General features: G+C 35.5%; 2 protein-coding genes across 4 annotated transcripts; both read right to left on the minus strand.

The window, feature by feature from the left end:
• Positions 1-207: 207 nt before the first annotated feature.
• On the minus strand, positions 208-8,417 carry LOC120631117 (H/ACA ribonucleoprotein complex non-core subunit NAF1). Its single transcript, XM_039900558.1, has 5 exons — positions 7,837-8,417; positions 6,246-6,409; positions 5,009-5,115; positions 2,846-2,982; positions 208-948 (listed from the first exon to the last, which is right to left on the minus strand). The coding sequence occupies exons 1-5, from the start codon at positions 8,202-8,204 to the stop codon at positions 348-350; spliced, it is 1,377 nt and encodes a 458-aa protein (XP_039756492.1). The 5' UTR covers positions 8,205-8,417; the 3' UTR covers positions 208-347.
• Positions 8,418-9,307: 890 nt separating this feature from the next.
• LOC120630920 (protein phosphatase 1 regulatory subunit 7) lies at positions 9,308-17,112 on the minus strand. 3 transcript variants are annotated; one of them, XM_039900260.1, is made up of 7 exons: positions 16,955-17,112; positions 16,639-16,879; positions 16,062-16,190; positions 15,518-15,680; positions 14,168-14,476; positions 13,700-13,865; positions 9,308-9,450 (listed from the first exon to the last, which is right to left on the minus strand). In XM_039900260.1, exons 1-7 carry the CDS (start codon positions 16,959-16,961, stop codon positions 9,362-9,364), a joined length of 1,104 nt encoding a protein of 367 aa, XP_039756194.1. In that variant the 5' UTR covers positions 16,962-17,112; the 3' UTR covers positions 9,308-9,361. The 3 variants fall into 3 exon arrangements, with proteins under 3 accessions (XP_039756194.1, XP_039756195.1, XP_039756196.1); XM_039900261.1 differs by having other exon boundaries at positions 9,316-9,454; positions 16,955-17,111; XM_039900262.1 differs by lacking the exon at positions 9,308-9,450 and having other exon boundaries at positions 12,787-13,865; positions 16,955-17,111.
• Between the last annotated feature and the right edge of the window lie 55 nt (positions 17,113-17,167).

Consider the following 17,167-nt stretch of genomic DNA (forward strand, 5'->3'; position numbering starts at 1 on the left):
CGGCGGAACCCTGTATCACTGTTTCGATCATTTTTACATCGATATTTCCAGTGGGTTTTTTGATTAAGGTTTACACTAAAACAGATTCTAGACGTTGGTTCATAATGGCACTTATCCGAAAAATAACCATAATTATATTTGCCTTTACTTAACTACTATACTTGTTTGTATATGTTATGCGAGGAAGCAGCAAATAAAACAAAATAATCACTGTACCATAACTTTAATTTATATAAATATATAGATATTTGGATAAGCAAACTAGTATTGTTAACACAGCACTAGCTATTGACTAAACATACAAATTAATAACATCATTCTTAAACCATACATCTTGCCGTGTGCGCTTACGTTCCGGGAGGAGGTGGGGGTTGGTTGAGCCACTGCGGATGCGGGCCCGCGCTGCTGCAGTAGTTTGCCCCGAAAATGGGCAAATTCTGCCTAAAGGGTGGGAGCGCAATCATTGGGGGTAAAACCTGCATACGCGGGTGCCTAAACGGTATACGATTCATGTATGGAGGAGGAGTGCTAGGATTGAACGGGGGGAACATCGGGGGATTGAACATGGGGGGCGCAACGAATGGATGACCTCCAGGGTCCATACTCGGGTGCGGCGGCGGGGTTCTCATTTCCTGGTCATTCCAGGATCTGGAACGGTTAAAGTTAGGGTTTCTTCTAAAACTAGGGAGCGTGCTACCACGTCCCCTACCCGATCCCCCGAATCTGCTGCTAGATTCAAACGGACGTTGGCTACGTTTGGCCTCCAACATTTTTCTGGGCGGCGGGTTTTTGGAGTTCTCCCCGTTTTCTGAGGTTTCCTGTCTGTTCTGCTTTTGCTGTTCCTTCTTTGCTTTGTTGGCCCTTCTTTCCTCTTCGTCGTCTGAATAGTCCACGTGGCTTGGAGGGGGTTCTATGTCGTGGAGCCATGAAGCATCTGAGCCTTTCACTCTGAAACACGAGCACCTCAATAAGTTCAAAGTTTATATAAAACGTAAGCTTTAAGAAAACATCAATGATAAAAATGATAAACAAGCTTGGGTAAAAAATGTGTCTAATTTCATAGCATAATATTAATTTGACATTGAGATGGTGATAACATAAAAAACCGGCCAAGCTTGTTGTAGGCTCTTTTTAGACCAGGGCGCATCTGGAAACCTCCTTTACTTTAGTTTCAGGTTAACAAATGTATCCCCTCACAATAATAGACACATATACAACGTGTAAATTAAAAGCTTGTCTCTGAGACTTATCTGTGAAACCGAAAACCTAATTAGGTAAACCACTGCCATAGTTTTTACTGAAAGAAATCAGATACAGCCCTAACATCACATGCAAAATTAAAATCATGTGAATCCTGTCACTTCATTAGATCCGCGTCGCGTAGCGTACGTACTATGCGCGTGTCGGTCTTTTATCTTCAATAGGGCTGGTACACACTTTTTGAATTTTTATATTTCATTTCATTTAATATTTTTAAAGGGTGATTCCTTATGAAATATACTTATTGCACCCTTCAACAGTATTTCATAATTCCGTTACACATTGTATATATATGAACTTCATAAGTGCGTACATGAATATATATTTTTTTAATTTTGAATTTTATTTTAATAACATTAGCAAAAGAGGTGTTGTAATAGTAAAAGCTGTAATAGCTTAAGCTAGAGCTGATACACCCTACCCTACCCTATTTTACTCTCTATCCTGTCAACGCAGACTTAGTATGCGTTTTGGCTAGCTGTAAGTATACTAAGGATATAAATAAATAATAACACAAAAATAGAGTTGATTGGAAAATAGAGTTAACTATGCAAAGTTAAGGAGTGAAGGAGAAAGAAATATCTCTATGTACCTTCATCTTATACAGATATAAAAAGCTGAAGAGTTTGTTTACTTGAATGCGATGATCTCAGGAAGTACTGGTCCGATTAGAAAAATTCTTTCAGTTTTGGATAGTCCATTTATCGAGGAAGGCTAAATCATAAAATATCACTCTAAGACCAATAGGAGCATAGCACCAATGAAGAATGTTTCAAAATCGGGGTGTTTTTCCTTTTGAGAGCATGCGCTGAGTGCACTTTATATATAAACGATTAAATATTTGATAAAATCATGTATTGCCTTTATTGAAGAGTTGGAGTATTGGTAAAAATATTGTCAATGATATTGACTGTATGTGGTCAGCCAATTGTAAGTAGGTATGCCTAGATTGAGATTGAGTGTGGCTGGCGAGAACTGACTTGAAAGAGCGCTAAACAGAGCTGAGTGGCAGAAAATGGAGGAGGCCTTTACCTACAAGGGGTCCTTGGTTCCAGCACTTAATTGGTAAAAAAAAAAAAAAAATCTAACGTAACAAATTTGCAAAAGCTTATATTCTTATTTTTTTTTATATATTTATTATGTTTTTGTTTTGTTTATATTTTCAATCAAGGAATAATAAAAGGCTTTCTTTATTTTTTTTATTATTTTATTATGCCTAGATCGAACTAAGTAGGTTGGTAGGGTAGCCTACCGACAAAGAGGTGCCACTAAGCGATTTAGCGTTCCGGTACGATGTCGCCTAGAAACCTAGGAGAGGTATGTATTTAATATAACTACCCTACCGCCAACAGGATAGCCAGTTTAAAAACATAACACCGAATCGGCGGTGACTAAAATTCATGAAACTTGTGCCCGTTGTCAGTAAACGTAGAAAACGCCTAAATCGAATGCCTAATGATTTAGGCGATGGCTATAGAAACGCTTCACCAACTGTAAGCCTAGGAATATCTTTAGATTTGCCGTCACTTACTCGTATTTAGGCATTACCTTGTTCGCCGTTAGTGAAAGCGGACATCGGACTCACTTCATAAGTTCGGCGAGGAAGACGTAGTTGGTGTGGTCGGTGCGCGGCGCGATGAACACCTCGGCGCCGCAGGACACGCCCCGCTCGCGCACGTGCTCCACCGAGTTGAAGCGCACGCAGTAGTGCGGCTCGGTCACCTGCGAATACCTTTTTCCTTATTCAAAACGGTGAGGATTGCGAGCCTAGTGTCGAATGCGGAAACCGATGATTTCTTGTGGCATGGCCGCATTATACCGCGAAGATCCCTATCACTTTTAATATAATATGGACTAACATTTGGAATAAATATAAATAAATAAAATATTCAAACAAAGTCAAAGTCAAAGCCAAAAATATCTTAATTCAAGTAGGCCCATAGGTAGGCACTTTTGATGCGTACATAAGAATTACACGGTAGTGAGATGATGGCGATAACCACATTCGTAAACTTAAAACTAAAGCTACGAGGGTTCCAAACGCGTCCTGGTCTAAGAAGAAACCCACAACAAACTTAGCCGGGTGTTTTTTTTTTGTTATCACCATCTCACAATGTCATTTTAAATTATAAGAAGAGCAACCTGGTTAGAGCAATAACTTACACCCAAGCTTTTTTATCGTTTACGTAATCCTTTATACTATAATAGGACTTTTCTATAAGCTTAAGTTTAATACAAACTTTGAACTTTTTAAGAGACATCTTCAAGATGTCAAACAAATTGTAATAAACTGCACTAAGAATCAGTTTAAATAAATAATATCGATAGGACATCAGTTGTTGAGTATTCCCGATTCCTGAACGAAAACTAGGTCTTGATAGGAGGAATGTCAGTGGGAAAAAAAGGGGCAATTAACCGGTGATGGGGGACAAAACAAGCATGGTTAAAAAGTTAAAAGTACAGTTGGTAGAAGTTTAGAAGGTCATTCTGTTCTCTTGCACCTAATTATGAGAAGAAGTAATTGTTTATAAAGGAAAGTAAAACGAACAACCAGTTTAATTGCGAGTCATTGAAACGTACTTTCTTACAAACCACAAGTTGCTAACGAGATTGGAGATGAGTATTAACACATTTACATTAAACCTAGTCGCTAGAAGCTGTTATAAGCACCATTGCGACCAAATAATAATAACGGTTAAAGTTTAGGCATGATAATTAAACTTAATAAAACTATTCAAACCTAATAAGTCGGCAGGTGCAGGTACTATGATAAATTATAAGTACCTGCTTTAAATAAAGCGAAAGTAAATTATTAGTATGTAAAATGTTTACCTAGTAGGTAACTAAAATAAATCTCGAGGTACAAAGTAAATAAATAAATCTTAAATATGTGCACTGTATTTTATTAATGTGAGCATAACCCAATATTTCTAACACTTAGCGCATCGGTGAAGAATCGCGGTCAGACTACGCAAGACGGTTGCTCTACATTATATGCCCGCAAATCATTATTATCTCCACTCCATATTTCGATAAATAAATAAAATACCAAGTGCGTGCCCTTAGCTCGATGTCTCGCAGTAAACAGAGCGCTCGAAGTATAGCCCCTCACAAAATTGATCACGACAGAATACTCCAGCACGGCCAGCATGGGCCGGAGACAATTATCTCCTCGGGAAAGGATAATAAATTAACTTCTCCAACAGCTTTATCAGCACTGGAGCAGTGGAGACAATATCCAAATAATATATGTGTAATAATAAACGGGAGTAAACTTCTCCTATTCCATATTCGCGTGCTTTAGGTGGACACGTTAATTATATCCACAGTCAGGGGATCGGGGGATATAATTTTTGAGGCCTGTCTGTGCTATACACTGTCAGGGGATCGGGGGATATAATTTTTGAGGACTGTCTGTGCTAGCCTTGCTGATGTCTGCCATTATTATAGTTAAAAAAGGGGAGGGGTAAAGTGCTTGGCCAGACGCATAGCAACAACGTGAGTCTTCGAGTTATTGCGATAATATGGTCGTAGCATCAAGAAGGTTCAAATAACTATAATATGTACATGCAAAACTATAAATGCAAAATTGTGTTTACCAATGGGAAAAAAATGGCATGGATTTTAATCCGAATTCTGTTAAAACTAGCTAAAACAAATAATTATAAAACGGTGTTATGGTTATAGAAAGATTTAAATAAAGAATTTTAGTTATTTTTTTCTAAATTGAGAAGTTTTAAACACTTACCGGTCCGAAAACATCGAAAACTTTGCCCAGTGCTTTTGCACCATTTTCTAGAAAGAGGACACTGTCCAGATCCACAGCTGGAGTTTGAGGGAACGCACGAACTATAACTGAAACAATCGGTTATAACATGTTATTGAATTATTATTTTTATTTGAACTGAGGAATGGACATTTTGCATTCTTCCACTCACTTCTATACATCAACCCATTCGAATCTTCCTTTTGCGTGCATATACCATTAATAAATAAGGATAGAAGCAGGCGTTTCTTTGCGGAATTCCATGATATTTTATGAAAATTAAGCTTAATTTGATAATTCTCCTGTTTTCGGGTGTTCTCCGAAAGAAGAATCTGTATGGTGTAATTTAAAATTTCTTCCGGAGTTTCAAATAAATTTATCAACTTAACCTTTATTGAACGTGTTCAGAGGTACTATGAAGTGGGAGGGGCTTAGATGGATAAGGTGGGTGGGGGTAAGAAAGGTATAAAAAGCGAATCACACCCCCGGTGACGCCTTAGCAACCCCTCAGGTGGTTATCGGCAAGTGTCAATCCGAAAAAGAAAAGAATTTTCCACTAACGATTATTAATGGAAAGTCAAAATCTCCTGAGGATGCTTTGGTTTCGGAGCGAAACGTGCGTAGAGGGTACATTGCCGAAGATCTGTTTGGTGTGGAGTATAAGGATTGAAGAAATTATAAAAACCCATACAAATTGTCCTATAGCAGATTAAGCTTAATTTTCATAATACCATTATTACATTATAATCCATTTATTCGTTTTCCTTGGTCCACATGAAAATATTATGAAAATCATAGGTCCGTGTGCAGCTGTACAATATTATAAAAGCAAAAGTGCTTGTTTGTAACCTATGTATAGCTCAACTTGTGCACACATCTATAGATGGACAGAGTACTTTTTATTCTGGCAAAACTCTTAATATGCCAAGAGGTTTTAAAATAAAGTCTATACATCCAAGGATACTTAACAGCTAATCCAGGAATGGTGGAATTTTGCAGATATAGCTTGGATCTGTAAGAGATGCACCATTTCAGAAGTTGCCTCTTTTCCTCACAAGCTAGTCGAGGGTCTACCATCATTGCTCTCTCCAGTATAGGGAAGCCATTCCAGCACCTTGGAACCCCAAATCTATCAGCTATGAAATCCTCTAAGCTACCCACCCCACTCAATGCCTTATAAAATAAAGTGTTTGAATTCAATATCTACCATCATACTCACCTAATCTATCAACTATACTGGCAACAGTGCCAATCTTAACAGTTTCCTGTGCTGGAAGACTGATTGCAAGATCTTCTATGGGTGGTAACTCATCCAGCCCTAGTTCACCATGCACTTTAGGAGGCTGCAACTTTTCTGATTTATTGTTTCCTTCTAGCTCATCACTGTAACAGATATAATTTGTTTATTAATATATTTTAACTCTGTATTATGAAACAATTTTGGTATTTATAATTTCCAGGGTTTCTCTGGTTACGTCTGGTTCAATAGATTTCACTGTGGTTAGTTACTACCCTACCAACAAATACATGCCAAGCAATTTAGCATTCCCGAATGAGGCCACATAAATAGGTTTTATATAACTGTCATACCTCTAAACTGCTACCAGTGAAAGAAGGCATCACGAAAAGAGAATCAAATGCAAGATGGAACAAATTAACGCAATGCAGGTAATCGAAATTGTTTCTCAAGTCATTTGACAAGAAGAAGACATAACAGCAAACATGTCACAGAGCAGAACCAATATAGCACTGGTCGCAGGCACAACCATTGCCTGTTAAACAGATACCTAACGGTAATGAAAATTGCAATAGATCCATCCTGTCCAGAGTGTGGTGAGGTGGAAACCAGTTTTCATTTCATAGCTGAGTGCCCCATGTACACGCTGGCAAGATGGGAACTACAAGGTAAGGACAGTATAAGTGTAGAAGACCTAGCAAACCTCTCTATAGGGGATATCCTGAGGTTCACAAAAGAAACTGGTAGGTTTCAGGGGGGGATGCTGCCGGGACACCAGTAAACCTGTGTCTCAACATGGGGAATAGGGTGGAATAGTTCTTACAGATGACTGATCACCCTTCTGGAAATGGCAGGCATCCCCACAATCTACCATCTTAGACTGCATCATATCATTAACCAGGTGAGACTGAAGTCAAGGGCTAACTAGAATAAAGAAGGAAAAAAATATTTTTTGTTCACTAGAAAGAAGTTTTATAATTGTCCAGTAAATTATGCAAAGAAATTTATGACCATACTTTTTCAATTCCCCACAAATCCAACAACTGATAAGGTAGGCGTTATATTGAATTCCCCAATTTACTAGTGCTTTAACTTTCATTCTTAAAAAAAAAAACCTATGCATCATCAGCACAATTCCTTGTGCTAATGATGCATAGTTTTGCTGCAACTGTTGCTGCTGCAAGTGCTGCCTGCCAAGTGTTTCCTTCTCTTCCTTCCCTCAAACCCCTCCTAAAACCTATTTGACACTTAAAATTAATCATAACTAACTGTGTGAGTGTTTTTGTATTCACTGTATTGATACACAATTGAAATAAAATGTAAATAACTAAAAATATATCATCAATAGCCTGAAACAGTCTACTACTAGTCTAAACTCCTCTCCCAACACTAGGGTTTGTTGATAATCACCACACCGGGTAGATGAGTTGGTAGTGGTACCACAGAGGACGCTGCTGCACTTGGTCACCTCGTACGACGTCCGCGGGTTAAGAAGGGGTGGTGACAGCTGTATTCTGATCTGTTGTCACACAGCCAAAAAATCGTTATTATTTATAAGTATTTAATGTCTTACCCACTAGACATCTCCTCGATATCTTTAACAGAATCCACATCACTATCACTTGAGTTATCGGAACTTGAGGAGTCACTGTCAATATCTCTGTACTCTGATACATCATATTCAACTATACCACTCTCAGAACTATCGATAATCATGTGGCTGGTGGTACCCACATCGCTATCACCGCCTTCCGACAATGGACCATGGGCGCAAGCATTTATAATATTATTTTTCAAGACCATATCACTTAGTTCCACAGCATCAGAGTCATTTCCAGTATTTTCGTTGGATCTGATGTCCTCAGAATCGGATTCCGAGCCATATTCAGCTATTAAACTGAGCGACACATTTTTATTGTTACTCTCATCAAGGTTTTCCATTATAAAAAATCCGCGTGGACGGCAATGCTTACGAATTATTGTACTCACTCTATTACTATCATTTATCTACAAGTATACGTTTTATCGTTTATCATATTAGCTTTAAATGTAGTCTAGCTTTTTGGCAAAAAACTAAATAAATTTTAGATTAAAATGAAAGAAGAAACAAAGCACGCAATCGTGAAATTGCAGAAACACAGCCTTTTTTGACGTTTCACTATTGACAGTTTAGTTCGCCATTTTTTACATTTTTTTCACTATTTGTGTCATCTGTCAAATAAATCGCAGATTAAAAATAGCACGATTATCTTAGACAAAGTAGCTACCTACCAAATTAAATTTAAATAATACATGCAGTCCTAGCTGATTGGAACTGATAAATGATAATGTATTTGCTGCCAAAGAAATACCATGGCTAGCTTCCGCAGCCGTAGCAAGTTATAGCCAACTGTTGCCTGAAGTTCTTCCAAAAGTCTTACCAGGGACCTAATAAAAAAAGAAAAGTTTTGTTTGTTGTAATTGATTAACTCTGATCCGATTTTAATAAATTTTTCACATTATAAAAGCTCGGGTACAATACACATTTTGTCAAAAAATAAAAAGGTGATATACTATCGTCATTATAAAGACTATGCATTATGTAGATAAATCTTGCAGTTTACAGCATGTTGTCTGGTTGAATAGTTTAAGAGATAATGGACAAACATATTATTATTATGGAACGAGATCGTGAGAACATTTAAATACAAAGCTCCCGTACGTCGTGCTTTAATATATCTAACATTGCGTTACAACCCATGCTTAAAATCGCGGGGAACCGCTAGTTTATAATAAAATGTGATTTAGGATCAGATATACACTTCGGTATACTCTGTAGTTCAGTATTCTGTATTCTAGACTCAGATCTTAGGTTAGATAAATCATTTTATGTGAGTTTATATTTCATTTTAGTAAAAAAAACCTCTAGTCGGATTGAGAACCTCTTCCTTTTTATAAATAGATTGATTAAATAACAAATAACTCCCAACCTTCACCTGGCAAGCGACAGCTTAAATTTTGCCTAAAGATAAATATATGCTTATAATTATAAATAAACAAAACGCTATTACAAATGAGTGTTTTTATTACATAAATATCATAAATCTAAAGTTTTTTATTTATACGTTGAAGTTAACTTTACTGAGTAAGCTGGTTGGTCGCCTGTGAGCATCCCCCATCAGGACTAGGCTGCTGTGAGAATCCGAGACTGCCTGAAAATGCAATTCTGCAGTATTATTGCATTAAATGACATCTCGTGTTACCTAAAAAACTGGCTATCAATAAACAATCTAGTTTAAAATCTTTAGATGGCAGGTTAAATTGAGTCGTGCTATCCTTTTCCTACTTTGTCCTTTAGACAAGGATAGCTGATTTCAATCTGCCATCTGAAGGTTTTAGATTAGATTGATTATTAATTTAGGGAATGTGAGTCGAGCCTATGAGAGCTACATTTACAGACCTTGAATGTATTCTAATAAATTCAAATGTCAAAATTCATTTATTTCAAGTAGGCCTAGTTTATAAAAACTTTTGAATCGTCAAGTCAGCGTTTGTAGTGACTTGCCGGCACTTCTCGGTAGAATCTGCCTTAAAAGCGAGGCTACTTGAAATGAATATAATTTGAATTTACTATCAGAAAAGCGTCTGGGCATTTTGCCGCTCCTTTGCAATGACCATGTTAGTTACGAGATTTTAAGAAACGTAACATTTTATTTGACCTTTATTGTGTCGAATTATTATCGTTTTTTGTGAGGGCGGCAAAATGCTCATAATGCGCTCACTCCAGGGCTAAAATAAATACATTTTTTTACAGTTAAGTGTACTTCGTATAAACAAGACTTTTGTTTTATCATGTATTTGTAGTACAATCTGATTTTATGTAGGTATATAATAAATTATATCAATATAATGATTTAGTACGTAGGTGTATAATATATATAAATATATTTAAATACTCAGAATACATCAATTATTATGTAACAAACATGTATTATTAAGGTAGTACGACCACTTACTAAAAGTTTTTTTAATCAACCTATTGATTGCCACTGTTCTGTTCTGTAGGACGCGCGCTTCGTGATAATTATGCGTACTTTTTACAAAAAAACACGTTCGTAATACCCACCAGTATGCTATATAATGACAACAAAAAAAACTGGAGAAAAGTTATCTAAAATAAATACTACAAACTTTAAAACCTTCGGACCTTTTTATTTTTCTCAAACTCCACACATCTAGATCACATAGATAGTGTAAGATAGAGATAAAAAAAAGAAAACGGGTAGACATAATTATCCCGACGCACATTTGGTATTTTTTTTTCTCCAATGATAATTTTATTCTTCTATTTTAGAACTATGAGTAGGTATAATAATTAACCATGTAAATTATACTGTGAAATGTTTAAAGCTGCCATAGTTTTAATCAGTCTATAGATTTAATATTTTTGCATTCTATAACTATGATCACTATACCAAAGTTTTTAGACCCACTTTAATACATTCTTGACCTCGACGGCCAATGTTGGTCGGTCGGTCAGAGAGTTTGATTTTACTTGCATATATCAATGCTACTCGATGTAAATAACCGTAATTAAAACAGAGTCTTCATTTCTGCCCAATCATGTACTGAGGCCTTGAGAGAGTAAATGCTTTGTTTATATCAATCTATTCGTTACTAGTAAAATAAGACAGTCACACAAGTTCTAAATGTTGTTTATATTATATACATATTTTTGAAGTTATACTTCTTTTGGCGCGTTAGGGAAAAAGAACGAGAGTATATTTTTACGATGCACGCGCACACCGTCACGAAAAACAGACACCCTGAAGTTAGCTGTAAAGTTTGACAGTGTACACTTTCAATTGTCAAAGTCTGCGGGCTAATTCTGGTGATTTAATTGATTCAATTTTATTGTTTATGATCTATAAGTTTTGTAATTGATCTAGAACTTTAATGTTCAGTGAAACTTGGTGGTCCGATAATGAGATAACTAGATAATGCGTTAAATAATAAAACTTTCAATGTATTAAATACCTTTTTTCTATTGTTAGTGTCGCTTTTTCTACAAATAGAGAAAATAAGGCAAAAGATAAAATTTTTGAAAAGATTTTTATTTTGTGATGCCAAAGAAGTAGAACTAACTGCTAACGCGTGTACATAAGTACACACACGTTTTTTTATTTTTTTGTGTTACCTAAATACAGGACGGAGAATTGAATAGTTCATCAAGTATTTTTTAAAGCAAAACACCTTAGGCGACTATCCCATAGTTCTTTTTTAGTTGAGTGGAATTTCAAGGTCAGGTTCGCACATTTTGTTACACGATAGAGTAGAAAGATATAATATAGAAAGAAGGAGAGACGTATCGAAAAGAATACAAATCTCAGATGCAGAAATGTAATAAAATTGGTAAATGTTTATTTAAGAAGTTTCCAGTCGAAGACGAAGACGTTCAGTCTTCTTTCTGCTTATATTATAGCCCTTTAGGGATATAGTTCTCAATAAATCAGATCACCATGAATGCTGACGAATGAATACTTGCACGTAATTTATTGGGTGTTTTAGTTGAAAAGAGGCAATTGCAATTGTTGCGAGTGTTTTGCTTATTTATAAGACCATCCCCTCCTACACAACAAATCTTCGTCAAATCTTTAACGAATTTGTATATTATCGTAGTATATCTACCTATTTATTATTATTTGAATGGAAAAGGCAGGCAGCCTTTCTCTGATATCTAAGATATCCGATTTCGATTGATTTTCGGTTGATATGCATTCGAAAGACAAAGTAAAGACAAAATGATGGTGTTACCAGAACATAAAAGGTTTTTCTCCATACCTACACGGTTTCTTTATTAGACGTTAAAAAATACACACATTATAAGTTCAGATTTTGTACTTGTCGTCTAGCAGCTAATATTTTTCATTCAAATTTTAGTTCTACATGGACCCTTGTTACAGCGAAATAATATTTTAACTATCCTGTTAAACTATTCGCTTAGTACATAACTTTAATTAATTATTAACTTTTATAAGCTGTGGACTCAACAAAATTGCTGAGTAAGCAATATTGAATTTTTTAACTGCTATATTTTAATTATCGTCTAGTGGTTACCATTTGATTTTCATGAACATGTAACTTTTATTTCCCCTACAAGTTAGCCCATGACTGCAATAAGGTTGTAGCAGGCTATCCTGAAATGGTTATGACAGTTACATTGAACACGTACCCCTAATTTGTTTCTACGCGCCACTGTACCGGAACGCTAAATGACTTAGCGGCGCAGCTTTGCTGTTAACAACTAACTAGACACGGCAGAAGCCTTACACTAGACCCAAACCAGAGAAAATTCAGAAATCGACCCCGCCGGCAATCGTACTCGGGACCTAGTACTTATAAGATCATAGCGCTGACCATTGTGCCAGGTAAGTCGTCAAAAGCATTCTACTTATTTTTATTTACCTTTTTTAATTTTGTGGTTACAAAGTTTTATTTCGGGTTGAAGCATTTTGAATTTTGATATACGATATTATATTAAAAAATATTTTAAAATGAACTTAGCTATTTCAAGACTATATATATATACTTCTAGCTATTTCATAATAATTACAACAAAACTACACAATTAGGGTAAAACCCCTAACACACTACAACAATCCACTAATGGTAGAATAGGTACAGTTAGACCATATCACATACACATTTTAAAATACCATTTCACTTTTACAACAAAATATAGAATTAATGTAAAGAGCATCAAATACTCTAAATATCAAATAGTAGTGATAAATTCCTAGTTTAAATTACAACTGGCGTCACGAAAGTTGAAATTACTGTTTTAGTGGCCTAGAGTTCGGAAACTCTGACACGTTTATCATGATCATCATGACGATGATGATGATAAAGATATCAGAGTTGTCAACAACCCATTACTGGCCCACTACAGGACATAAGTCTCCTCTCAGAATGAGAAAGGTCTAAGCACCACGCTCAGCGGATTGGTGGAATTCCTACATCTTTGAGACCTCTCAGGCATGCAGATTTTCTCACGATGGTTTTCTTCACCTATGAAGCAAGTAATACTACATTGAACTCGGTCCCCCGAAAGTGAAGCCGAAGTCCTATTACTAGTATATCACCGCTTCTAACAGGTCCTAAAGGCTGAACCGCATCGGACGGAATTATACTGCAGCGAAACTCGGCCAAAGATTATTTGTATAAAATTGTATACATAAATCACACTTAACTGTAGCGGCTAGCATTCTATATAGTGCCTGTGATAGGCCTACATGAATAAAGAAATTTTGAATTTTTTATAAATAATCTTTAGCCGTGAAATTACGTATTGTAATTCAAAAAAGCCTGTATATTATACCCTAGAACTTTCTATTAAAGCTTCTTTTTCAACTTTCGTGACGCGGTTCTTTTATGATAAATAGTGAATTCTTATCTACACAAAGTAGCGTCGATCTGTGTCAGCGAAGGCAGCGTTAGCTTGAGTTTTCTCCTGTAAGCGGGATCTGTCGCTATAGGATTGCGTTCTAGATATATCGTAGCCAATTTTTTATTTTCTTGAAGGTAATCCACTGATGACCAATCTGCTATTAGGTTGTCGTTCAACTGGAATAGAAGAATTCGAGTTTAACTAATAAGAATATCTCGAAAATAAATTGCAACGAAATATGAGAAGGTTAAATGAAATAATGAGTCATGTTTAACTAAAAATAGCTAGTCGCAGTGAATAAGTCAGTACAATTTTTTTTTTGTATTGCAGTTACTTAATTGTATTTTTCCATTATTAAAAGAAGCCTTTGTGTTATTCCAGGGTACAATCTATCTCCATTATAGATTTCGAGTAAATCTGTTCAGTAGTTACTAAATTTAAATTTAAACTATTGGATAAGAACCATGTTCCAACTTACCCACAGCTCCTCCAAATTGCTCATTTGCCTCACATTATCGATAGTCGTAATTCTGTTCATAGCCAAATCCAATGTTTGCAACTTGACTTGACTCTCCATATTCTCCATTACCGGTATACCATTCTCAGATAGGTACAGCTGTTCTAAATTACTCAATTGATCTAAATTTTCGATTTTAGTTAGACGGTTGCTTTGTAAAATCAGTATCTCTAAGTGGCTCAGATCATCAAGATTTTGTATTTTTGTTATTTTGTTTTTGCCGAGATAGAGTTCTTTCAATGTGCCCAATCCTTCTAAGTTTTTGATTTCCTGCATTTAGGGATTTAATTTAACATTATATGTATGATATGTAAAATAATCTTAGCTGCTGTTGTGTTTTGTTTGGAGTTACGTTACTATCACTAGCCGTATCCATAAAAATCAGTATGAGAGTCATTGAGTCAGCGTTTATTGGTATTGAAAGCAATGCGGTACGTAGGCCTAAGAACCTGCTTTTAGAGTTCTTATAGTTTAGTGGTGGCTGTAATGACTCCAATTACCACTTCCACATTCCTGACTGAGTTTACTAATATACTATACAGGGAGTGTTGTGAATACAATACAAGGTCACTGGAGGTTTTAACGCTCTTTTAAACATACAACAAGCAAAAATATTTTATTCTAGTTCCTTACACAACTTAAGGAACCAGGATAAAATATTTTTGCTAGATTAGTTACCTTAATGATAAACTTGTTTGTTGGCTTATATTTGTGATACAAGTCATTGTGGATTGCTGAGATGAAATATTGTGCAATCTAATAAAGATTATTTCTTAAATGGTTTTTCCTCCTTTCAAAAGAACATGACCAATGGATAAGTTATGGAAATCAATTCCAATCTACTTACATTCACAAATTAAATTAATTGTTCAGTGAAATTAGCGATCAACCTTCTATTTGCCTTTCTTACAGCTGTCCTAAGTCAAGTAAGTTACTCAAGGTCAATGGTGAAAAAGGTTATGCTTAAATGACTGGACTACTAAGTAACTTTCAGATGCTTATGTACATCTGTACAACTGTCCACATTCTTAATGATAGATCCCAAAATAATGTAAATTGACATTTTTGAGTGTTGACTTTAGAATCGCCTAACACCTTGAGTGCTCATGTCAGCATGATGCATTTTGAAGATTTTAATAAATGGAGACACTTGAAGTCAGTCATAATATTTAATTGTTGCGATGACCATTGTGAATCTCCGGGTAATAATCTATGCTGTCCTAAATCGTGATGAAGTGCACTGAAGCAGTAGAGAAAGGTATGAAATATTATGAAATTGTGGATTACGGATTAAATTCTTAACTTACATACCCTAATGCGATTATCACCCAGCTCTAACATTTCAAGCTTGGGAAGCTGATTAACATTTTTGATTTCTGTAATCTTATTGGAGCTTAGGAATAGTTTCCGAAGGTTTAGCAGCTTATTGAGGCCTGCAATTTCCTTTATTCTATTGAAGGAAAGATCCAGTATTCTGAAATAAAAGATAACTTCTATAGATGAATTCAAAATAAATTATACTTAACTATATACGTAACAAAAGGCTTCGTAATAAAATTAGTGTTTATGTTGGTATTTTTATTCAAGAAGTTTTTGAGAGTTAATTGGTTTTTAGAAGCTAATTTTTCTAACAACCTTAAGTAAAGTTCTTTGAGGGTTTCCTTAATAAATATACCTAAAACATCTTTGTCAATATAAATAAAGGTTTTTTTAAAGTAAAACACAACTAAAATAGTGCTATGAATCTAGACAATTCACATCAAATTAAGTGCATCTATTCATGTGGCTCCATCAACATACAATAGATAGTTTTTAGATGTACATAATTGTTAACAATATACATAAATTAACTTACTCTAAATTTACCAAGTTATCCAAATTCTCTATGACCACAATCTGATTATCATAAAGCTCTAGTTCCACTAAAGTGGACAATGTGTTCAGACCTTCTATCTTCTTGATGAGGTTCCATCTTAAATATAATCTAAAACAAAATATAAAACAATGATTGACAAGTTCATTGCTGCTAGTAAGCACAAAGTACACTCAAACATCGCACAAAGCATAAAAATTGAGACATCATGTTTTACTGGTTTTTGGATGGACTGCAATATAGAATTATTATTATCATTGATAGCCTATAACAGTCCACTGCTGGACTAAAGGCCTCTGCCAACAGGAGGTTTGCCCATAATCACCAAGCTGAGCAGTTGGGTTGGTGATTGCACTATATTGCAGCTGCTGCCTATACCACATTATATTCTTTTAGTTCCCTCGTACGACGCCCACAGGAAAATAAAGTTATTATAAGCAGATGTTTTTTGTTATTATATAGTTTTAGTTAATTCCATTGATTAATTTTATTTCATCAATACTTATAATAAAGTGAGTTGACGAGTTTATTAACAAGTTGTTACAACCAAAAAAATTACCTTTCCAAATTCTTTAGAGGCTCAAGTTTCTCAATTTTACCGATTCTGCCGTGATTCAAATCCAGAGTATCTGTGTTCTCATCGATTACAATAATCTCCCGGGTTTCTTCCTCTCCGGGCGGCGGAGTTACGGGCGGAGTTGGCGATTTACCACCTTCTTTGTGATTCTCTCCATTCCTAGTTACTGCCTCCTTAGGTACATCATCTGCTTCATTATTAGCCATTGGTGTGTCTTGGTTCTCTACAAAATAGGTAGGTAAAGATAAATTCCAGCAGCAACAATAAGATTTAGGTAAAAGAGATGATGGTGACATACCTGACATAATTAAATTATTGGTTTAGTACAATAGTACAAAATGAAAGCTACAGGAAACTTTTGAAAAAGTCGGTACCGGCAATGCGTATTCACAAATACGACAATAATTAATTTATATTGTGATCAGATGTGATTCACGATTTTGACAGCAGTTTGACAATAAATGTCACAGTTAGACTATGTAGCCCTAAGAACAATAAAGTAGTGTGGCTG

This window comes from Pararge aegeria, chromosome 17, assembly GCF_905163445.1.
Source record: "Pararge aegeria chromosome 17, ilParAegt1.1, whole genome shotgun sequence".
Taxonomy (NCBI): Eukaryota; Metazoa; Arthropoda; class Insecta; order Lepidoptera; family Nymphalidae; genus Pararge; species Pararge aegeria.

Excerpts from the sequence above, each read along its gene's own strand:
- LOC120630920 (XM_039900260.1), bottom strand. Across the intron at positions 14,477-15,517 it reads TGGGTGATAATCGCATTAGG|GAAATCAAAAACTTAGAAGG; the intron begins GTATGTAAGTTA and ends CCCTAAATGCAG. Across the intron at positions 9,451-13,699 it reads ACAGATCGACGCTACTTTGT|TCTCGGATTCTCACAGCAGC; the intron begins GTAGATAAGAAT and ends ATTTTCAGGCAG.
- LOC120631117 (XM_039900558.1), bottom strand. The coding sequence starts at position 8,204 with ATGGAAAACCTTGATGAGAGTAACAATAAAAATGTGTCGCTCAGTTTA. Across the intron at positions 5,116-6,245 it reads CAGTATAGTTGATAGATTAG|TTATAGTTCGTGCGTTCCCT; the intron begins GTGAGTATGATG and ends CGATTGTTTCAG. Across the intron at positions 949-2,845 it reads TTCCTCGCCGAACTTATGAA|AGTGAAAGGCTCAGATGCTT; the intron begins GTGAGTCCGATG and ends CTCGTGTTTCAG.